General features: G+C 62.0%; 2 protein-coding genes across 3 annotated transcripts in view; both read right to left on the minus strand.

Moving 5' to 3' along the window:
• LOC141972513 (SUN domain-containing protein 5-like) overlaps positions 1-21472 on the minus strand; it is a 72545-nt gene extending 51073 nt beyond the window's left edge. For both annotated transcript variants that reach the window (XM_074930412.1, XM_074930407.1), the window contains exon 1: positions 21318-21472. The gene's annotated coding sequence lies outside the window, so the exon portion shown is untranslated. The remainder of the gene's footprint in view (positions 1-21317) is intronic.
• Positions 15953-20199, minus strand: LOC141972459 (sperm-associated antigen 4 protein-like). The gene is made up of 7 exons (XM_074930328.1): positions 20183-20199; positions 19329-19422; positions 18672-18747; positions 18014-18120; positions 17262-17429; positions 16828-16917; positions 15953-16383 (listed from the first exon to the last, which is right to left on the minus strand). The coding sequence occupies exons 1-7, from the start codon at positions 20197-20199 to the stop codon at positions 16255-16257; spliced, it is 681 nt and encodes a 226-aa protein (XP_074786429.1). The 3' UTR covers positions 15953-16254.
• Positions 21473-23418: the final 1946 nt, after the last annotated feature.

Here is a 23418-nt window from a genome sequence, read left to right on the forward strand (position 1 = left end):
AAGTTGGCAAAGCAGCACCCTGGGCTCTGCACGGGATCGCTGCCTCGCCAAGAGCTGGAAGCAGAAGGACTGAGAACAGGAGCTGTGCCGCACAACCCCGTGCTGTGGTCGCTTTGTCCTCACAGCCGTGAACGCTTTTGCTTCCCCAGGCCCTGGGAACTGCTGATGTGCAGCTCCTGCGCTGCCAGGCGCACGCACCGGCGCTGCTCCAGCGTCAGGAACAGCCAGACCAGCTGGGAGTGTGGGAGTTGTGCTGGCCAGGGCACCGGTAAGAGGCAAAGCACCTTCATGCCCCTGGGCTGGAGCCAGGACCCAGGCAAGGCCTGGCAGCGGGTGCCCAGGCTGGGCTTGGCAGAGCCTCTCTGCCCCAGGAGGGCTGGGGGCACCGCTCCGGCCTCTCCACTGTGGCCTCTGTGCCCCTGACCTTCCCGCTTCCCCTTACAGCCTCCACTGACAGCTCAGAGCTCGCTGGCTCTGGCAATGGTAGCGGCTCAGGATCGGGGTCATCCCACGGCTCGCCAGCACCGGAGAGCAGCAGCCCCAGCACTGGTAGCCAGGCGGCATCGGGGCCGTCCGACTCTCAAGTGCTTCAGGGCAGCAGCAGCAGCTCCAGCTCACCTGGGCCCGAGCACAGGCAACGCCGCTCCCAGGTGCAGCGTCGTGCCCAGACGCCCTACAGCCGGCCCAGAACACACCGGGAGAGGAGCCGCGCGCCAGCACCAAGGGCTGAGGGCAGCACCCCCGGCCAGGCAGCGCTGGGGACGTCCCCGGGCTCCCCAGTGCCGGAGAGCAGCAGCCCCAGCACCCCCAGCCAGGCGGCACCGGGGCCGTCCCAGGACTCCCCAGCGCTCGAGGGCAGCAGCAGCTCCAGCCGCCGTGGGCCCGTGCGGAGGAGGGACGGCTCCCGCCTGGAACGTCGGGCCCAAACCCCTTACAGCCGGCCCGGACGCAGACGCGGGACCAGCCGTGCGCCGTCCCCACGTGATGGCCCCGATCCCCCTCCACCAGCACAATAAAGTTGTCCGTTGGCCTCTGCCCTGGGAGATTCCCCGCTCATCTGTCGGCTTCCTCCGCCTCTCCCTTTCTCCAGGGGCAGCGTTAGGGGCCGGGCCCAGAGGGTTTCTTCCCCCGGGGCCTGGCAGCCCTTGCCCAGCCCTCCCTCCTTGCGGGCTGGCCTTGGCCGGCTGCCCAGCGCCATGGCCGTGTGCCTCGGGCCTCGCTGGCCCCGCAGCCGGCTCAGTCTCCCCGGGGAAGGGTCACACCAGGGGCAAAGCTCCTTTACTTTACAGGTGCCGACCGGTGCCACGGCTGCAGTTGTGACATGGAGATGGCTGCAGACGGTCTAGCAACTGTAATAAAACAGTAACAGTGATAGAAAGGACAAGCGGGTGCTGCACCCTGTGAGTGCAGTCCTGGCACAAGGAGTTCTTGAGGCGGGACATGAAAGCAAATGAATCTTACCTGGCTCTGATTTTTCTGGCCCGGGAAATCTGTTCCCAGCGTGATCTGTCAGCAAGTACTGGGAAGTGAGTGAAGTGCAGGCCACTGATGTGCTGTAGTGAGCTGGCGGGAAAGCCGTTGTATGAAAACACACCCCTCCTTGCTAAGCAGAAATGGGAATTCTTTAAGAATTGTCTGTTGGGTGCTGGGAGGACTAGTTGGGGACTACATCCCCCCTGTGTCGGCGTGGAACAGACGTCTGGCTCTGGGCTGGCACAGCAGAGCCCCAGCGGGACGAGGCTGTGCCTGTCCAAATGCACAGCTGCCTGAACCGTAGCCACCAGCTTCCAGCAGCACCAGAAAGTGTGCAGGGCTTGAGCTGTGCCGGAGCTGGCTGTAACGCGCCAGGTAAACCTGTTCTCTGGTGTCTGACTGCTGGGGCAGCCTTGCTCTGGCTGGGGAACAGGAGCTCTGGAGGCAGTACTGTGACAGCAGGAGTGCTGTGAAGCAACGAGAGGGAGCAGTGTGTCGAACTGCACCGTCAGACACCGCAGACCTTGGGTGTGACAAAGGGAACTGCTAGAGCACAGGGCAGAGGGCGCGGGAATTGTGTCCTAGGTGGCTTCCTGGGGAAGACGGACTTTTTCTCACGACTTGGCTTGCCCGCTCCCCACTGAGCTTGGGGATGCAGATCTCGGAGCTGCCTCCATTTCCATGGGGCTCTGCTGCCGAGCTGCCCTTCCAAACCCTGTGGAGAACGGACCCGCAGGGGGACGCTAATTACCTTGCATTTTGACCATAATGGCCTGGGGGGAAGAACGGGGGCAGCTGTAAGGAACAAAGGAGATGTTATGTCTGATGATCCCGGATCTTTTTTCCCTGGGCGTTAGGCCTGCTGTGGAAGGCAGGAGGAGGCAGTGGGAGCCCGGGTCTGCTCAGCTGTGTGGGTGCCCCGTTCCTGAATCCCGGCTCAGCAATGGGATGCTTGTTAGAAAGCAGGGATCGAGAAGGGAGACCTGGGCCGAGCTCTTTGCTGGCAGAACTGTGCTGAACTCTGTGGCCTCGCACCAAGAGCTCATTTGCCTCCCAGCGCTGGAGGGCTGAGCAAATGCTCCCCGCGGATGGGAAACAAATTGATCCGTCTCCCCCCTGCCCTTTCCTTCGTCCTTAAGGAAAGGGGGAAAACCCTACTGAAGATGGGATCCCTGGCACTAAAGCTGAGTTGTGTGGAGTTACTTTCCAAACGGGCATTACCTCTATGAAACCAGAGCAGATGAGGAAGGTCGGCGTGGCTGAGGTTTGGATTTAGCTGCCGCTGTGGCTCTGACAAGGCCATGAGCCCGTCCTGCCATAGCTGAGTGTGAGCAGCACAGCCCACTCGAATACCTGCCAGAGTCAGTGTGTCGGACCCCAGGGAGCTCCTCTTCCCCAGGTTCACCAGCTGGAGAAGAGATGGTGTCCATCCTCACCCTGCCGCGGGCTGTGGCAGCCGCCTTCGGGAAAGGAGTGGGCTTGGTCTGGCTCTGGGCAGCGGAATGGGATATTTACCCTGTGCCTCAGAGGTACCTCCTGGGCAGAGCAAAATACTAAGTGATTTTTTTGGTGAATGTTCATTCTCATTCTGATTTCATGCTGTCTGCACTCTTTTGTCGAATCCCGACTGTTCTCCCCAGCTGTCCATCACCCACACTCCTCTTTGATGGCTCTTGTCACAGACAGCCTGGTAAAAAGATCTTGGTTATTTTCTCTTTCCTTTTTTTCCCTTTGACAAGTCCCATGAATTTCTGCAGCTGTCCTGACTCTCCTCCCCTGCGCTCCCTGGGCAGCAGTGTGGCAGTGAGAGCTGCCCCCCCGGGAGGAGATGTGCTCTTCTGCCCAGGGGCTGGTGGGCAGCTCTCTGGTGACCAAACCCCGGAGAAAACAAGGGCGTTTGCTGTAGGACCTCTGGTACTGGAAGGAACAATCCTTTAGCCCAGGTGTCTTGGGACGTGTCTTGTGGGAGGGGGATACCAGGCCTCCAAACCCAGCAGTTTCTGTCAGCTCATTCTTTGGTCTGTTTTGCTTCTGGCCCTTAACCTGCAGCAGCAGTTTGGGGCTGCACAGAGGTTCAGGGCAGGGTCACCTCTTCCTCCAGGACAGGATCTGCGGATTCAGCTCAGTATTTTAAGCAAGATGGAGCCAAATAAATCTTCCTTCTAGCAAGAGCTGGTACCCAGGGTGGATGAGCAGTTCATTCACAGCTCCTTCAACACTGAAGGAAGTTCCATTTGTCTATTTAAAATCCCTTTCTTGACCACTGTTTAGCATCCTGGTTAAAATTCCTCCGGCACCTTGGATCCGTGTATGGGGATTTAAAAGTGCTCCAGATGAAGCAGGCAAATGAGTCGAACGGCATTTAGTTAATTCCCTGGCTGTCGATAATGCAGCCCACCCTGTGCTGAAGACACCTGGGGCTCGTCTGCTGTTCCTAGTGGAGGTGTCGGGCCCGTTCTCAGAGATGTCCCCGCTCTGTCAGGGACGGCTTTACTGACCAGAGGGCAGGAGGCACTTTGGGAGTGGCCCCTTCGGATGGAGGCTGGAGAGCTCTGCTCTTCTGGCCTGGCCGTCAGGCCGTGGCTTTCACAGTGCTCCCGTCTCTCAGCTCAGCTCTGCTTTCTGTCCTTAGGACACAGCTTTGATTTGCCAGGGCTGAGTCCATCGGGACGTCCCCTACTGCCCACCTGCACGAGACACCCCCCTCTAGCAAGGGACAGGACAACCTCACACATACAGAAAGCGAAACCTCCCGCTAATTACTCCATGGGAATGAGCCGGCAGAGCTTTTTGTCCGGATGGCGCCCGTGCTGCCGTCAGCTTCAGGAGCCCAGCGCTTCCAGCACGGCATCTTCCTCCCCGTTCCCCCTGCCCTGGGCAGATCTCTGCCTCAGGCCTGGCCCTGCTGTTTCATGAGCGGTGCCCTCTGGGCGCGGTTATCGAGTGTTAGGACAGACTGTGGGTGTTGCGCTGTGTTACACAGCCGTGGTCGTGTCAGTCAGACGTGGACGAGTCCCAAGTGCAGATGTGCGGCGACAAGTGCCCGTTATTTGGCCCCGACTCCAGGAGAACCGAACCCCTTCAGCCTTCTCAGTCTGGGTGGCGATGAGCCATGGAGAGCAGCTGCAGACTGTCAAGGGGTCGGCGACAGGAGGATCCTTTGCTCTGCTCCCCCCATTACCCTGCTCTGCTGGCAAGCGTGCGTGCGGGGGTGCGGGTGGCTGCATCCCGCGTGCGTGCGTGCTGCAGCGTGTGCATGCGCTGCCTGTGCGCGTGGGGTGTGTGTGTGTGTGTGTGTGTGTGCACGTGCCCCAGAGCTGTCTGCGTGTCACATCCATTTTCCTGTCCCCTCTCTGCCCCGATGTGCCAGTCCCCTCCGTGCCGGGTGGCTCTGAGCACCTTCCTCTGCGACCAGGCCGGGGTCAGCCCTTTGGAGGGACTCTTTCCCTTTGTGCCCGACGTGGCTGCCTGCAGCCTCACCCTGCAGGTGCCAGGCATGGAAGTCCTTGCCTTGCACAGGAGACTGAACTGGCCTGCAGCGTGGCGAGCTGGGAAACTCGGCAACTTTATTTCAACCACTAAGTCAGGCTGAGCGTTTGTGTGCGCTCAGAGGAGCGTGGGCAGGACGGAGCAGGCCTTTGACACGGAGGCTGCCTTTGGGTCCGCAGGCAGGGAGTGTCCCAGCAGGAGATGGCCCTGGTCCGCTGCCGCCTGCGCTGGATCCTCTTCCTCCTGCTGCTCAAGCCTTTGTTCCCTTTAGGATCTGCAGGAGCCCCTGCAGCCGGGTAAAGAATTGCAGCAGCTGCTGGAGGGGAAAGGGGCAGGAGCTAAACCAGCCCGACTGTGCTGGTGTTGGGCTGGGCCTCTGAAGAGGGGTTGAGGCGCTGAGAGAAGGACTCCATGGCCGTGACGTTGGAGCCGCCCTTGGTGTCCAGTACAGCCCCATCTGTTCCAGGATCCACTCGTAGTAGTGCTGAGTGGAGGTGTAGATTCCGGGCCGTTTTGCTCTCGCGCAGCCTCTCCCCCAGCTGGTCACCCCAGCGAGCCAGAAGTAGTCAGCACTCCTGTCTTTGCAGACGAGAGGACCGCTGCTGTCCCCCTGCGACGGAGGAAAGAGGGTCACGGTGGTGTCGGGTGGCCGCTGGCAGCACTGGGGCCGGCTCCTTCTCTCTGCCAGCACCCCCAGAGCTGTGTCCGCGGCACAGAGGCGCTGCTCAGGTGCTGGGGCCGACAGGACCTTGTCTGGGAGGGGGTGGTGGGCCCGTGGGGTAGGGCTGGCGCTCATCTCTGCACAGCGACGCTGGCCGGGTGCAAGAGGGATGTTGCAGGGCTGGGAGCCGGACCTCGGGGCTGCCAGGAGCGCTGGGTGGGCTTTCTGGGCAGAGTCCCGGGCCTCTGGGGCAAGTGGGGCCCTGGGCAAGGACCTGCAGCCGGGGAAGGGGAGCCCCAGCAGCGGTGGGGACCCAGCGGTGGTGGGAGGGCGACTGGCCAGGCACAGCCCGTGCCGGGGGGTGTCTGGGCGGATCTAGGGAGCTGCCGGTGCCGCTGGGCGCTGCCTTGTCGCAGGCTCCTACCTGGCAGGTGTCGATGCCGCCCTGCGGGGAGCCAGCGCACAGGACTGAGGCAGCCACTCCGACACGGACCATCTTTCACCAGACCTGACACCCTGAAGCATCCCCGGGGTTTCCCATTAGATACCAAACCTGGGAAATTCCTCTAACACATCCGTGACCAACAAACAAAAACCTCCTCACTTGGGAGAGCTGCAGCAGGATCCCAGCACCGAGCTGCCGTTGTGGACTGGCACTACAGCTTCTGCTCTGCCCAGCATCTGTACAGACGGGTGCAGCATTTACCTACAGGGAGAACCGTGACAATGGAAGAGACAGCTCCTGTGCACACACATCATACCGGGAAAAAAAGGCTTCGAGGCTGATGCCAAATCAGACTGCGAATATTCAGCCTCTGGCTAGAAGCTACACAAAAGCAAACTGCTTTGGGGAACATCAACAATATCCATGACTTTCTCACCCTCTTCATCACCCATCTGAGAGGCAAGAATCTCCTAAAGCCTCTTTCACAGGCTCAGCCCTGAAACCCCCCCACTGCTTCTCTCCGAGTGTGCAAACAGAATATGGAAAGTACAACTCTGAACTCTGTGTGGGCAGTTTCTGAAATGAGACAAGTCATTTTAATGAAGAGAGACCTTTTGCCTTGCACCCGGCAGCTGGCAGGGCTGTGGGCCCAGCATCCCAGAGCAGAGAGCGGGAATGGATGCAGGAACACCCCTCCTTCTGCTGCTTCTTGGGAGAACTACAGTTCAGACACTGGACCCAATACTGACAGAACAGGTCTCTTCACCTCAGTCTTCTCTATGGTCAGGTTAGTTCAGCGTGTTCAGTGAGTTAGGTGTGAAGTAGAAGCTCTGCACAGACACTGACCTTTGTGCAGAAAGCCAGAGGAGCAGCCGGGCTCTGCAGAGGGGCTGGGCTCCAGCACACCCCTGCTCACCCCCCACATCTCTCCCAGCACCTCCCAGCTGGGAAACACTGTCCCACAGCCAGAAGGCAAGAGCCCGCCTGGGCCAGCTCTCGCCCTCGGGCTTCATGCCGGTTCCTGAGCAGCACCTCTCGGCTCTGGTGACCGGCACCCTCTGCAGCACCGCTCCGAGGTGTTTCATCAGGCTGAACCCCCCAAATCCCCACAGAGAGCAGAGAATATGAAATGTGTCACTTCTTTCCCACCTGAAGTAAAAATAAAGGGCTAAAATTCCCTTTCCCTGGGGAAACCTGACAGGTAAACCCCGCAGACAGCACAGACCCCTGCAGAGAGCAAAACCCCCCGAGTTCAAGGGAAAAGGACAGCACAGTCACACAGCAGAACGTCTGCACAGCCCCAGCTGTGACAGAAAACCTCTTTTTTTGAAAACAAATTCAGAACCATGAAGAAGTTTGGGTTTTTAGAGCAAAGCGTTCCCCTTCCCCAGCGATCCCACCCCCCAGGGAAATGGGCCCAGCCCCTGGCTCACCCACTGCTGGGCCGGAGCCACCACCACTAGTGCTGGGGCTGCCGGGGCTGGTGCCACCTTGGCGGGAGAAACATTCCGTCACCGCCAGCACACAGGAGTGTTTAGAAAGGAGGAATTCCCACTGCCTGGGTGACCCGAATCTCTGCAGGAACACCCCTCAGGGGAGGCCATGGAGAGCTGGAGGCCTCCTGCCCAGGCCGCCTCCCTGGAGCCCACGGAGCCCTGGCAGAGTGTCGCAGGCAGTGGGCCCTGTGGGGCCAGGGGGACCCCGGGGGGCTCCAGCACGTTGTGTCCCCCCAGCACCTGCCCACACTCCTGCCTGTGCCGTGAGGGGGCACTGGGGACCCGGGGGGTTATTGGGGGTGTTATTGGGGTTCTGTGGGAGTTGTGGGGGTTATTGGGGTCCCTGTGGGGGTTATTTGGGTCCTAGAGGGAGTGTAATGGAGTCGGGGGGGTGTGGGGGTCCTGGAGATGTTAGGGACCGTTCCTTGCGGTTCTGGGTCTGGAAGGATGTAATGGCGTCTTGTTACTTGGGGGGTGTTATTTGGGCCATGGGGGAGTTGAGGGGGTTATTAGTGTCGGGGGTGGGCTGTGGGTCTAATGGGCTCCTGGGGACGGTTTCTGGGGGAGATATTGGGGTCCTGGGGGCAGTAATGGGGTGCAAGAAGGGTCCAGTGGGAGCTAGTGGGGTCCTGGGACAAATGGTGATGTGCCAGCTGGGCGCGTGGGTGCCTTTTTGTGCCCTGAGACGCCTTGGGAGGGGCAGGATGGGCTAAAGCTTCCCTCCTCCTCCTCCTCTCCGGGCTTTGTGGTCTCGCGGGACACCCTGGGTGCAGGGGTGTGGCCCTGGGCGCAGTGGCAGAGGGACACTGCTCGGGGGGTCCCTGTGGGAAGGACACCATGGGACTGGGCTTGTTGCTCCAGCTTGATTTAAAAAAAAGATTTGTTGAAGTACGGCCGTTTCCCTGAGAACTGCACCTCTCCGAGGCTCATCAGGCGCAGCCGCACAGCGACCGCAGGCTCCATCCTGACCTTGGCTTCTGCTTTAGAGCTGTCAGGATGAGGATGGTCTGAGCTGCCAGGGACCTGATCGACGACTCCACATCGTTGCCCAAGGACTGGAGGGCTGCAAGAGAAGGAAAGGGAGCAGAGGTGAACCCCCTGCCCGCAGAGAGCCCAGCAGCCCAGGCTCTGTCCCCTGCCCCACCAGCCCCCGCCAGCACAGCACTGCCCCCGCTCACCACTGTGGCAGATCTCCCAGAGCTTCTTCCACCTGAGGATCCTCCAGTGCCGCGCAGCAAGACCTGGGGCACAGAGCACCAGTCAGAGCTCTGCTCCCCCTGGGCAGGGCTGTCCTCCAGCAAGGACAGCACCTGAGGGCGCTGGGATCCAGCAAGACCCCCAGCGAGCCCCACCAGTGGGGACTGGGGCCAGGAGGCCAGAAATAGGGCACTCACCGATGAACCTGACGGCCTCCTCTCGCATGGTGGCCTGAGGGTCCTTCAGGTAGGGCAGGCTCTGGAGCAGATACTCGTCCACGCTGTTCCTCTTGTGCGTTATCTGAGGGAGCACGGGAGCACGGGGCTGGTACGGACCCTCCGCAGCCATCCGGAGCAGTCCCTCCTGCCAGCACCCCCGCTCCCTCCCAGTGAGTCCCGTCTCCCAGCCAGGAGCCCCGTGGGGCTGAGGGGCAGAGAGAGCCGCAGGCAGAGGGGGCTGGGGGTGCCGAGACCCCTCCGTCCCGCTGCCAGGGCCCAGCTGGGCCGGGGTCTCCTGGAGAAGAGCCCTGGGGGCTGCGTGCTGGAGGGCAGGGAAGGAGGGTGCAGCTGGGGCAGCGGGGCTGGAGCAGGGCGGCGATGCAGAGCGGCACAGCGCCCCCCACGGCACAGCTGCAGCCCCCGTCCAGCCCGCCCTGAGGGTTTGGGGCTTGTCCTTACCAAGCACTCTCTAATCAGGTGTGTCTGCTCTGTCTCGGCCAGGGAGCTGAGCCTCCTCCAGCCCAGGAACACTGCACAGGCGCGGAGGGTGTCCCAGGAAGCCTGTGGAGAAGCAGAGGCCGGGCGATGGCACCAGAGCCCGGGGAAGGAGACCTGGCATCCTCCTGCTCTGGGCCTGGCACAGCCCCGGGGGACAGGGATGGGGGCTCAAAGCACACAAAGCCCGTGGGGACTCGGGGGCTCGGTGGCCACAGGCCGCTGCTGAGCAGGGAAATGTCTGTGCCCAGTTCCCCAGCCCTGCTGGTGCTTGGGGCTGCAGGGACCCTTCCTCTGGGCTGGGGGGCCCCACCTCCCCCTCCAGCTCTGCAGCACTGGGACCAGTGCAGCGGGACCTGCCGTGACACATATTCCCATTGTCCCTCACGCCCAGGCCACCCCCGTGGTGTCAGCACACCCTTCCCCGCGACACCGATCGCTGGTCACCGCACCTTGGCCACGCTCTCGATGGGCTCGTTGGTGTGGAAGAACAGAGGCAGCAACACCCCCTGCACTTTCTTCACCATTTTTTTCTTATTTCTCCACACCGCGGTCTTCATCACATCTTTGAAGAGGCGGATGGAGAGCTCCCGCACCCGGCTGCACTCCTGGCAGGGAGGAGGACAGAGGGAGCTCAGCACCAGCCGCTCCTCGCCCACAGGGAGCAGGGCGGCAGCGTGGCCGGGGGAGAGGAGCTGCTCCGGGGTCCGAGCCTGAACGCAGGAGCCGTCGGCCAGACCTGCAGCTGTGGCTCAACGCCCCGGAGCCCTGAAAGGGCCCGGAAGAGGAGCGGGGAGGGGAAGAGCCCCCAAAGGCTACACAAGAGGAGTAAGGGGGGGACCCCTGCCCAGAAGCTTCCCGCATGGCCACCCTGAAGGGCACCCATCCTGCAGCCATCGCCTCGGCTCAGGCTCCCATGGCAGCCTTACATCATCGAAGAGGGGCAGGAGCTTCTCCGCCAGGCTCAGGGAGATGAGGTTGGCCTCCTCCCTCTTCACGTGACCCAGCACGTTGATGAACAACACCAGGACCTTCGTCTTGACATCGGCGTCGGCATCTGTCAGGGTCTCCAGTACGTCAGGGAGCAGCACCGGGAGTTTTCTGGCCTGTACGAAACACACCGTTGCCTTTTTGTGAAGCGGTGAAAGACCCCCCCACCGCCCCAGCCCCCACCTGCCGATGTGGCTCCCCTTGCCGACCCCCCACTCACCGTTCCAGGTGTTTGCGACAGCGTGATGAGGCCCGTGAGCACCAGCGAGAGCATCACTGGGCTGGGATGCCTCAGGTACCGCTGGGCTTTGTAGAGGGCAGAAAACTCCTTCCTGTCGATGTTAGCGCAGGCCAGGAGCTACAATGGAGACAGCGGTGAGAGACCAGCAGAGCTGCAGGGCTCCCTCCCCGCACCAGCACGGTCCATGGCAAGGGTCTCCTCTCCCCCTGCGGCCACCTCCGAGTCCCCACGTCTCTGACCCAGGACCAGCAACCGCCTCGACTCTGGTTTCTGCCCCTTCCCGGGGTCTCCAGGCTGCGGAGCTGGGCAGGGGGATGCCGGCAGGGGGGAGGGCAGAGCGCTGCCTGTGCCGGGACAGGCTTGGTGGGGCCAAACCAGCATGGGGTGGGCCCGAGCGTGTGGCACGGGGGTCTGGCTGGTGCTGAGCAGGGGAAGGAGGAGGAGGAGGAGGAGGAGGAAGGCAGAGCGGAGGGGCTGGGCGTGGGTCACTCACCGCCAAGGGGTAGATGCAGGCGTCATCCGTGGCAGAGCTGAACACCCTGCACAGCCGCCAGTCCTGCAGCACGCCGAGCAGCTCCGACATGACTCTCCGCAGAGCCCAGGGCACGGAGATCATCACCTCCCACATGGCCATGGCCGTCCTGCGGAGCCAGAGCCAACTCGGTCAGCAGAGCTGCCTCGGCTCCCCCGGACCCCGGCCCTGCCCACCCCCTCATTTCGGGTTCTGTTCCCGCGGGGCAGGGGCTCTGCTTGGGCCGGCTCTGGCTGCAGGGGGAAGCGCGGCGGGATGGAGAGCCCTGCTCCTCGGGGATATCCCGCAGTTTCCCGTGGGTCTGGCAGCCAGAGAGTCTCTGGGCCACTCTCCCCGTGGGGAACGAGCCCTCAAGGCTGTCAGGGCTGGTACCTGTCACACGTTGGAGAGATGCTCAGAAGGCTCCTGACCACCTCCCTGGGGCTCCAGTCTGTCAGCAGCAGCAGCAGTGAGTGCAGGCTGCGCCGGGCCGGCTCCTCGCGGATCCGCTCCACATTTCTGTGGATGTGTCTCAGGATTTTTGGCACCTGGAGAGGACACGGGTGAGGATGGTGCTGCCCTTCCCACCCCTCCCTGCTGCCTTGACGTGGCTTTGGGTGCCCGAGAGAGCCCGGTTAGGGCAGGAGGGAAGAACAAGATTTGACACGTCTTGACACGGAAGGACAATCCAGCCACGGGGCACTTACATCCGTCAGCCAGGACACGGGGTCTGTCGTGGCCATGTCCACGATGTCACTGCCCATCTGCCTGTCGTGGGCATCGTCTGCCGTCAAGGCTGCGGGGCGCGGGCAGCGCGGGCGGGGCGGGCGGGGCGGGCGGCGCCGCTCCAGCCCCGCAGAGCGCCCGGCGTCGGCGGCGCGGGGACCGTGCGCGGACGCGGCCCCGCCCGCGGAGTCCCGGCCCCGCCCGGAGCCGAGACGCGGCCGCGGCCCCGCGCGACCGGCCCCGGGAGACGCGGGCGCCCCCCCCGCCGCGGGCGCGGCGGCCCCGTCGCGCAGGGGCGGAGGCGCCGGGCACCGGGGCCGGGCGGGCGCGGAGCCCCGCGCGGAGACGGCCGCCGACGCGGCCCCCCCCGCGCGGGCGCGGTCCCCCGCGGACGCGCGGCGGCTCCCCGGCGGCGGCGGGGACGGCGCGGATCGCCCCGCGGCTCCGCTCCCGCGGTCAGGCTGCGCTCGGGGGCGCGGGAGGGGCCGGGGGGGCGGCCGGGCCGTGCGCGGGGGGGCGCGGAGCGAGGCGCGGGGCCGGCGGGAAGCGCCGCCGCGGGCCGCGGCTCCGTCGCCCCGAGGCCGCTGCCGGCCGCTCGCTCCGCTCGCCGCGTCCCAGCGTCGGCGCCGCGGCGCTCGGTGCTGCGCGGTGCCGCCGCGGGGCCGGAGGGGCCGGCGGGGCCGGGCGCGGCCGCTCGGTCCCGGGACAGCGGTTCCTCCGGGCGGGGGATTCCCGCGGGCTCTGCGCGGGGACCCGGGGCGGGCGGCCGGGAACACGCGGGGGGATCCGCTCAGGGTCTGCGCGTGGTCGCGGGAGAGAGAAACTGCGCGAGGGGCGGGTCGAGAGCGCGGAGGAGGGTTGAAAACGTGAGGATAAAATGGGGGTTTCTGGGCGCCAGGGCCGCGTGGAAATTGCACTTTGGGCAACAGTGAGGTTGAGCAAAGGATCCGTTTTCCCGCTCCTTCTCGGTCTGACCGGGACTGTGGGTGTTTTCGGGGGTTTTGGAAAGCTGGAGGGGAGCTGTCTCGAGGGAACGCCGCTGTCAGACCCCCGGCGGTACCGGGCGTTCCCCTCCAGACCCATCTGCCGAGGTTCCCGGACATCTGGGTGAGAGTCTGGCCTGCGGTGGCTGTTATGAAACGCTTTAATCAAGGCAAGAGTGTAACGGCTCGAGAAACAGGAATTGATGCCCCGGTTGGTGCTGGGTGTAAACGGGAAGGAAACGCGTAGAAGTGTCAGAACTCTTTTTGGTGCGGGAGGAACCCCGGGCAGTGGTGCCAGGATCTCCGGGATCGCGTGTTTCTGGATACACCCGCGGTGAAGCGATGCTCCAGGCCCTGGGTTTCTGCCCTTGATAACACGTGCCCGGCGGCACACGTACCGATAGCAGCCGGGGTTGTTTTTGCGGTGGACGGAGCCGTTTGCATTGCTGGTGGACTTTGTCTAAAATGCCTAAGTGCAGATCTGAAGGGTTTTGCTTCAGAGGCGAGAGCCTGGAGCCTTTGCTGTGAGCTGGCAGCGCTGTGATTTCTCGTGTCCCTGGGCAGAGCCCGGGGTTGAGAAGAGCCCCGCTGCTGTGCGGAGCTGCGGGCGGGCACACCGGGCACAGAAACACGGGGTCAGTGGATGGCGCTGGGTTTACTGGTGAAGGTCAAACCCGAGGTTTTTCCCCATTAATGGTTTTTGTTGTTTGCTTTTTGTTTGTTTGTGAGTTTTGGTGCACTCAACCTATTTAAAAACAACAAATTGCTTGTGTGTAGGGAGAGGTGCGCGGCAGAGCTCGCGATGTACGGGAAGAATAGGGAACCAATCAAAGATGCCAAAGAAGGATGTGACCAAAACACAGCCATGCTTCAGGTGGGTCCCTTTAAGGAGCATATATAAGGCATTTGCACAGCTAATAAGCTGAACAAGTAGTAACCGTCATATCGGTGTCTGTGCTTTTGTTCCTGCGAAGGTTTTAACCTCCTGCAAGGGTTAGCTGTGATCTGAGCGCCACAGCTCTGTGGCTTGGCAGGTAGAAAAAGACAGCTATTCCCTCACCGCAACACTTGTGTTTTTAATACGTCGGTCTGCGTCCTACAGGGTGACCTGTGTCAGATGCACACTTGAATCCGTAGCTCTTTCCCCCTCAGCGCTGAGGGATGGATGGAAATTCCTTACTTTAGTCCTTGTCTGGGTTAGAGCCTCCATGGTGCAATGTGTGGTGCAGCCCGCGGAGAAGGGACGTTTCCCATGGCAGAGAATTTGCATACTTAGCAAACCACACAAAGAAAGGTGACGAAAAAGGTACTGGCCCTCCTTAGATACAGAGTGTGAAGGCATAAACCAAATAATTTCTCTAAAGATCGCCGAGGGAATCTGTGGTACGTTCTGAAAAGGAACCCAGTCCCTAAAGGACTCAGCTAGTGCCTTACACACAAGGGACTTTATTTCCCCCGGGTCATGACCTGTTTCATACAGAAGTAGCTCCTACATGATTATGACGCTATTGGAAATCAAAAAGCCATCTATAAGTCGTCTCTTAGAAGAATTTGTCAAGTGTGAATTCTTGGTGGTATTTACCTGTCTCTATTAGTTTATTCGGACTTTTTCAAAATGCATTGAACATACTCATTGCTGACTAGGTTCTATTATCAGAATGAGAAAAGAAGACCCCTTTTAATTGTCATAGGTAGCTGAACCCTCAAGAAGAGGCCAATCTCCGTCTGTCGGGGAGGAGTTTTGTCTGTTACCTGAAGCATTTTGTGTACCCGTCTGTGATAGGAGCTGGAGGAATCACACTCTTTCATGGAGAGTTTGACTAGATTTTCTTGTAAACTGGTTACGGGTAGTTATGTTGTTGGTAAGACAGCAGTGCTTCTAGTCGGGAGGTACCCTGATCAGTGTGTGAAGTCAGTGAACACTTGGTCAGAGCCCAGATGTCAGCAGTGCAGAGTGTGTTCTTGAGCAGCATCTTGGCACTGAACTTGTGCTCGTGCCACAGCACTGTCCAGCTCCGTGAGGACCGGGAGCCTCTCGGTTCTAGTGCTGCTCCCTGCCGTGGGGGCTCGTGAGCTGCTTCTGTGGGTGATTTTGCACGTATATGTAAATATTTATTGCTTCGCGTAAGGTGCCTGTGATTCTGAATGTGAGAGAAGCGTGCGACTTCAGCTGTGAAGGTGTGGAGGGGGTAGGAAGCGATGACTGCCTGGAGCTGTCTGGTGGTTCACAACTTGTCTGGTATCAGCGGTATTTTTAACCAGGTAAAGTGCCAGCTAATTGTCCATATAGTTTTTGGGACGAGCAAATTTGATATATGTGTGTGGCCTTAATAATAGACTGTGCAAGGTATTCCCCAGGCCGTTGTGTGTTTTGTAATACAAAGGTAAAGGAAAAAGACTCTCGGAAGGAGGAGGCGCAGGAAGAGCGTCTCCCCCAGCGCCGGGCCCCCCCTGTACCCTCCTCTTCCAGGGAGGAAGAGAAGGAAGGAGATGCTGAGGAAGTTTTGTTACGGCGGGAAATGAAATGCGTGCACTGGCCGGATCTGCGCACCCGCTCTCTGGCGATTAATTATTTCCAGGCCTTGAGCAGGGGGGGCCTGGCGGCAGGGCGCAGTCTGTGTCTGGGTGTCCCCGGGCACAAACGGCTGCCGGACAGAGCAGCGAGACCCGGCCCGGGACGCTCACGGGGTGGGGAAGGGGCTCCCCCCCGGCCCCGAGAGCCCCCAGGAGCTGGCCCCAGGGCTGCTGGTGCCCCCACACCCACCGGCAGGCTGGGCAGGGGCCATAGCAGTGGGCACCCCCGCCCCCCCAGGGCTCTTCTGGTGCCCCCCCGATGGAGACAAATCCACGCTGAGCTGAAAGGCCACAGCCTTTAGTTATTTCTTCCCTCTTTTCTTCTGTTGGTCCTTCTTGTTCTTCTCTGGTGTGTTGTGGTTTGAACTCGGCCAGCAGCCAATCGCCACGTGGCCAGTTGTTTACTTCCCCCCACCCCAGCCCGGTGAAACAGGAGAGGGACAAAAGAGGAAATTCACAGGTTGAACTAAAAGATTTACTAGTACTAACAGGACCAACACAACAACAGCAAGGCCGAGCAGGTGAAGGCGGTCACCGAGCGGTGGCCGGTCTGGGCCCGTCCCAGCAGCGACCCGACCGCTCCAGAGAATCCGCCACCACCCCGGAACCGAAACGGGGCGCGGGGGAGCAGCGTCCGCCTGGACGGGGAGCGGGACGTGACCCCACGTGGAACGCTCCAAGGCAGCCCTGCCCTCGGCCGTGCTCCCCTCGGCCACGGAGAGGGAACTCCCGCCTGGCCCAGAGCAGGACAGGGCTCAGCTGGTTCCTGCGCCCGCCCTCAGCCCGTGCACCTGCACTCGGTAAACGCAGGTGTACTCGGGGTTGCCCCAGTTGCTCTTCACAAGGAACTTGACATACGAAAAGGCTCTGGGAAACGGCGCGGTCTGCGAAGACAAGAGGGAAAGGGAGGCAGAGGGGTTAAGAGCGACAGTGCAGTCAGTCCCTCCCTGCCGGCCCTGCTCCTGCTCAGGAACCAGCTCCCGGCGGCGGGTGGGAGCGGCTGCTGCCACCGGGGCTGCTGGGGAGGCCGGGGCACGGGACGGGGGAAGGCTCCTGGCCTCCTCTGCGTGCCGGCCCGGCCGGGGCTGCGCCCCCCTGCCCCTTGCTCTGGCCCTCCAGGCCCCGCTGCCCGCTCTGCCTGCCTCCCGCAGAGAAGGGGACGCTCTGCTGCGAGGAGAACCACCGCCTGCGCCTCAGCCCCGCCAGGGCTCTCTGGGCGGGGGCCCGGGGCCCTGTGCCCAGGGAGGAAGCGTTCACACCCCCCTGCCGTGGGCTCCCAGCCAAGCCTGGTTCGCCCCCCGGCATCCTCCCCCGCGCGTGGAGCGTACCTTCAGAGGGAAGGTCTGAATGGCCTCTTTGGTCACGTCGTAGGTGAACGTCAGGAGCAGCGCTTCCTCCTCTCCATCCGCGTCCAGTCCCTTGGGGCCAAAGCACAAGCAGAGCAGTTCAGACTCAGCCCCACAGAGGGGACGTGCGCGCTGGCTCAGCCCGGGCAGGTACCCGGCCTCTCCCGGGCTCCAGCAGCTGTCTGACACTGCCCGGGGCGGAGCTCAGGCTCCTCAGGGTCAAGAACCCGGAGGTGCTTCGGCCAGAAGATGTCCCGAGAGGGATGGAGCCCTCGAAGCGTCCCCCCAGGGCAGCGCGGTGCTCAGCAGAGAGCAGGACACAAGCCCCAGGGAACGCACAGAAGGCCGCAGGCGAGTCCCTGTCACGGCTTTCCCCCAGGGCCAGACCCCACCAGACGCGCCCGGCAGAGACTTACGAAGACAGCGACGTCTCTGGGGGCGCTGACGACGGTCCCGGACGGAGACACATCTTTGTAGATGTGCTGCACGCTGACGGCGGTCAGATGGACCCGTGCTGGCAGCCTGATGACCACCTGGCCCTGGTGCCTCGGCAGAGGCCAGCAGTTCCCTGGGGACATATCCGGCTGCAGGCAGGACGAGAGAGCAGTGAGGGGCGAGAGCGCGTCGGGGACAACACAGCTCGCGCCGCTCGGAGCACGGGACCGGCGTGTCTGGGGGGGCTATTGCAGCTCGGAAATGAGGCGCCCGTGAGGGGCGGACAGAAGCAGGAGGCCGCCTTCCCTGCCCGACAGAGGGGGCTCTCAGTGTTACGGAAAAGAGGAGAACACTGGTTACGAAGCCACCCTAGTCAGGGCCTTACAGAAACACCTCTCTGCCCAGCGCTCAGCAGGGCACCCCCCACCCCTGAAAAGGCACCGTTAGGGACAGGTGTGGAAAGGGGGTCACCAGGGAGAAAGTCTTTCACTCAGCTGGGACAGAGGCCTGTGGGCAAGGGGCAGCAGCTCCGCTCAGCTCAGCCCCGTTCCCCTCCTGAGGGGAACCGCTCCTCTCCAGCAGGCCCAGCCCTGTGTCCGAGCTTTGGCTTCAGGAACCTGATGGGCACTGCGGGCTGGAGCGGCACTGCCCTGCACTGAGGGGAGAGCCCCGAGGTCGGTCCCAGCTTCACCGGAGGGAAGGAAACCAGCACCCGTGAGTTCCGCTACAGTACCTCCAAAACAGCATCAGGTGTGGACTGAGAGAACCACTCCACAACGCTGCAGCGCCAGTGTGTGCAGCTGAAGGCCTCCGAAGTTCTCCGCATGTCAATGGAGGCACCTGTAAGGGAGGGAGAGCAGGTCACTGCCAGAGGCCCCAGACCAGGAGCACCCGGTGCTCAGACACTATTTCTGGTGCCGCCGAGCAGCTCCACGTCTGTCAGCGCTGTTCTCACCCCCAGGCCGCGGGGGCGCCCGGCTGCGCGGGGCAGGGACGGCATCCCCGTGCCTGGCGACTGCTGCCGCCACGGCGCCACGAGGAGAAGGTCTGAGGGTGCTGGGGGGCAGCAGGCGCCGGGGCGACGACAGCGGAGCAAAGCCGAGGGCTCGCCGCGTGGGCAGCAAAGGGTGACCCAGCCGTTCCCTTCGCGGACGCAGCCGCAGGAAGAGCCCCTCCATCAGCGCAGCAGCGTGTGCGGGGGCAGCGCCAGAGGCCCCCGCGCAGGGGCCAAGGGCAGGACTGGGAGGGAGCCCGAGAGAGCCGCTCGGCCACAGCCTGGCTCGGGGACCCCAGGCAGCATTTCAGCTGCCCCGCTTTGGAGAGCACGGCCTCCTCTGGGCAGGGCTACAGGCAAGCGCAGGGCAAGGAGGTGGGGCTGCTTGCGTCCATACCAGAGCTTTTCAGGGCCCAGTCATACGTCGCGGCAGAGACTTTGGCAGGCGCTGCCTGGCTGCTGTCCTGAACTTCCTGGTAAAGATGTGAATGAACACAGAAAAGGACCATGTCAGCGGGCAGAGCAGCGTGGCCACTAGCGCCTGCAGAGGCAAAGGGGCAGTGCCCGAGGTGCAAGCCAAGCCTTGTCCGCAGAGCCCAGAGACGCTCTGCTGCTGGTGTGAGCCACCAGGCCTGAGGAACAGGATCTGTGCCGTGGCCGTGGCCGCAGCCCCGAGGCGGGTTGATGAGGGTCCCCACCGTCCCGTGCCCACCCTCCACGCTCTCCAGCTCGGTCGGGAGACGGTCCCAGGCCCCGCCGGCGTTGGCTGACCCCGTGAGCACACCTGGGTCTCACCACTGCCCCCGGGGCCCGGCCAGAGCAGGCAGAGGCCCCGGCGTGCCGAGGGAAGGCTGCCGGGAGTCCTCCGCTGCCTGAAGCGGCCCAGAGAAACCGGGCCCGGAGAAGGGCCTGCGCAGCGCAGCAGCTCACCCAGCAAGCCCCTGGCAAAGGCTGGCTCGCTGCAGTCAGCGGTCTGAGCCCACCAACAACCCCGAGGAGTGCTTTCTCGGGGGTTCTGCCCAGCCACCCCTCCTTCCCCAAAATGCAGGGTCACCTCTGCGCTGCTGAACTTCGCCTTCAGCTGAGCCACCTCCTCCCGCAGACGCTCCTTGTTTTGGGTTTGCTCTGCCAACAAAGTTTGCCAGTTCCTGCAGGAAGACAAAAGCCGCTCCTGTCAGAGAGCTGCCCATCCCCTCTGGGAACCGTCTGAGCTCAGCAAGCAGCAGACACGTGTGCCTTCCCTGCTCCGCACGTGCTCCCCTTCCTCGCCAGGCTGAGCAAAAGGCAAAGGCAGGAGGGAAGTACCAGAGCCCTGGCTGTTAGGAAAAGGAGTGCAGGTAGCACGAGGTCAGCCAGGACTGCTGCACAGACACAATTCCAGCTCAGGAAACGTCTCTTACCGCAGGGTCTCCAGGGGTGCCGCACACACACGTCTCAGCTCCTGAAAGGGAAAAACACTCTGTTCAGGTATCCGCTACCAGAGCTGCCGGGGCTTCCCAGGAGAGGCTTCCCTAAGAAGAGCCAGCAAAAGCTGCGGCTTCTTTGGGTCATCCTGCGTGGGAGCAGAGGAGCCGGTGATTTATCCAGCGCTGTCAGCAACGCTCCCTTGCAGGAGGTGCCCGACCCACCAGAGTCACAGGGGGACACTCTCAGGATCTATAGGGGCCCTATAGGGGTCCTACAGTCCCACACGCAACCCCAGAAGCACCCCTGCAGCCCCTAGAGCCCCCCCCAGCACCGCCCTACCCCTACAGAAGCCCCATAGAGCACCTCCAGCCCCCAACAGCCCCTATAGAACCCCCCTATAGCCCCCCCCGAGCCCTACAGAACCACTCCACACACCCCCCCAGCCCCTCCAGAGCTCCCTATAGCCCCTCTACAGACCCCAGTCCCTACAGACCCCCCTACCTGCGGGCCGTCCCCATCTGGTATTGGTACCAAATCAGGCACCAGTGGCCGCTGGGGGCAGGAAGAGGAGCCGCTCCCACTTCACACCAGTACAGACCAGTATGAACCAGTGACACCCCCACTCCACACCCCCTGTACATCCCTGGGCACCCCCAGTATAGCCCCGTGCCCCACCCACCCCTGTGTAGCCCAACCTCCTCCCAGTATAGCTGTGTGCTCGCCCCAGTTTCCCCCAGTTCCCGCTCACCTTAGCCCCCCCACCAGGAGGTCAGTGAAGAACTGGGGGTTCAGGTGCTGGTTCTGGTAGAGGGGCAAGGGGAGAGTAAGAGCCCTCCCAGTATGGCACAGTGCTCCCCAGTATGTCCCAGTGACACTCTTAGCGTTCCCCAATATATCCCAGTATGTCCCAGTGCCCTTCAGTACAGCCCAGTAACCCCCCCGTGTCTCCCAGTGTGTCCCAGTGACCTTCCTAGTGCTCCCCAATATATCCCAGTATATCCCACTGCTCCCCAGCATGTCCCAGGGCCGCCCCAGACTGTCCTAATGACCTTCCCAGTGGCCCCCAGAACTCACGGCCAGCAGCAGGTCCAGCTTGGCTCGCAGCAGCAGGTCATCAGCGGTGACAGTGGCCACACGGGGGATTTGGGGACCCCCACCCTCAGGGGGAAGCTCAGCCCCTGCCCTGTCTCCTCCGTGTACCCCAACAGACACTGCACCCCCCAGCCCCCCTGCAGGTGAGGGGGAACTGGGGGTCCCAGGGGGGAACTAGGGACCTACAGCAGAATATTGGGGTGAAAGGGGAGTATTGGGGTGCTGTAATGGGATACTGCGGGGACATGAGGGATACTGGGGGGGATACTAGGAGTACTGGGATTGTACAGGGGAATATTGGGGTGCTACAGGGGATACTGGGGTGATATGGGGGATTGAGGTACTATGGAAAAATATTGGGATGCTAGAGAGGGATATTGGGGTTCTGTGGGGGATACTGGAGTGATACAGGAGATACTGGAGTCCCACAGTAAAATACTGGGGTGCTAGTGAGGGACACTGGGGTTCTGTGGGGGATATTGGGGTGATATGGGGGGACTGGGGTCCTTGAGGTTTTGGGGTGCCAGTGTGGCTTTTGGGGTACCTGCACAGCATCGACGGTGCCGCGGAAGACGGGGTTCCCGAAGCGGACGGCGCGGCAGTGCCGGGGGGGCCGGGCTGCAGCAGGTTCTGACCGTACTTCTCCAGGATGCTGAGCGCTGTCCGTGGCCCCCCCAAACCCTGTGGCCGCAGCCCCCAGCGGCTGGGGGGGACAGGGAGGGTCAGAGAGAGCCCCCAAACCCCCACACTCCCCCTCCCACTGCCCCCATATTTTGAGTGCTGAGATAGGGGATTTGAGTAACTTTGGTCAGATGGCACAAGACAGAGGCCTGTGCACGGACAAAGAAAAGGGGGGAGAGCCACATACCAGGTGCTGATAACGTTGCTCGGCTGCAATCTCCTAGCCCAAAGAGAAGTTTCTTCTGGTCCTTGAAGTTGTGTGTTCCAGCAACAAATCACCCGAGATTCCAGCACAAACTGGCCTGGCGGTTTGGCCGGGGCCCAGGGAACAACTGAGGCAGCGCAGAGCGACAGGGTGAAAAGTTCATCAGCGAGGAAGAAGAGGTACTTCACCTATCCGACCCTTGCCCAGAAATTTCTGACCCCTGACCGGAGCTTGAAGAGCTCATGGCGCAGGCGCAAGGGGAGGAGACCTGATTACCATGAGGAGCGAGGGGAGGCGGGGGTACACTACGTATATGTACAGGCGTTCCATGAATATGCGCTATTCTGTAACGTATCAGCCGGACGGGAGCTGCAAACGGCGCGCGTGCTTGTGGTGGAGCGACCCCCCATGCGCCCGGCGCCGGATAAACGTTCCTACTTGTACTGGGTCTGGCTGAGCCGGAATCGGTTTTCCCTCACAGCAGCCCCGTGGTGCTGTGGTTTGTGCTGGGAGCTGCAGGGTGTTGGCAGCTCCCTGGTGTGGTGGCTGCTGCTGAGCAGTGCTCACACAGCACCAAGGCTCTTCCTGACATTTCCCCCAGCGGGACGGGGTGGGCGAGATCTCGGGAGGGGACACAGCCAGGACAGCTGACCCGAACCGACCCAAGGGATATTCCAGACCCTGTGACGTCGGCTCAGTATAAAGCCGGGAGAAAGGAGGGAGGGGTGGGTCACCCTCGGTCCTCCGAGGCACCCACTCCGCGTATTGGAGCCCCGCTTCCCGAGAAGGCCCCACAGCGCCTGTCCGTGGGAAGGAGAGAATAAATCTGTTTGCTTTTGCTTCCGCGCGCGGACTTTGGCTTCGCTTTGCTTATATTAAAACTGCTTTTGTTTCACCCACAAGGGTTAGTTTATCTTCTTTCCCCTCTTTACCCTGTTGAGAAAACAAAGGGAAGGGGGGGGGGGGGGGGAGTGATAGAGTGACTTGGTGGATACCTGGCATTTAGCCAGAGTCAAACCACCACACTACTTTACAGCTTCACGGTTGTAGAGTCTTATCTCCGCAAGACACCTATAACCACTCTACAGGCACCCCAGTCCCCAGAGAGCTCCTTACAGACCCTCTGCGGCCCCTCAACCCCTACAGAGCTCCTATAATGCCACTACAGCCCACCAACCCCTACAGAACTCCCTATAGCCCCTCTATATCTCCCCCCTGCCTCTACAGAGCTCCTTAATAGCCCCCTACAGCACACCCCCCCCGAGCTCCCTATCGCCCATCGATAGCTCCCCCAGCCCCGACAGAGCTCCTTATAAACCCCTACATACGCCCCAGCTCTCTATAGTACCTCTACAGCCCTCCGATCCCCTACAGAGCACTCTATAGACCCTCACCAGCCCCCCAAGCCCCTTCAGAGCTCCCTATATACCCTCTACAGCCCCCCAGCCCCTACAGAGCTCCATATACACCCTGAACAGCCCCCCGAGCCCCCACAGAGCTCCCTGTAACCCCTCTACAGTTCCCCCCTGCCTCTACAGATCTCCTTATAATGCCTCTACAGCCCACCAACCCCTAAAGCGCTCCCTATAGCCCCCCAACAGCCCCCCAGAGCTCCCTATCACCCCTCTACAGCCCTCCCCAGCTCCCTATAGTACCTCTACATCCCCTCAACAGCTCCCGAGCCCCTACAGAGCTCCATATATAGCCTCTACAGCCCCCCAGCCCTTAGAGAGCTCCTATAGGCCCTGTACAGCTCCCT

This window comes from Athene noctua, chromosome 33 (genome assembly GCF_965140245.1).
Source record: "Athene noctua chromosome 33, bAthNoc1.hap1.1, whole genome shotgun sequence".
In the NCBI taxonomy this organism is placed as follows: Eukaryota; Metazoa; Chordata; class Aves; order Strigiformes; family Strigidae; genus Athene; species Athene noctua.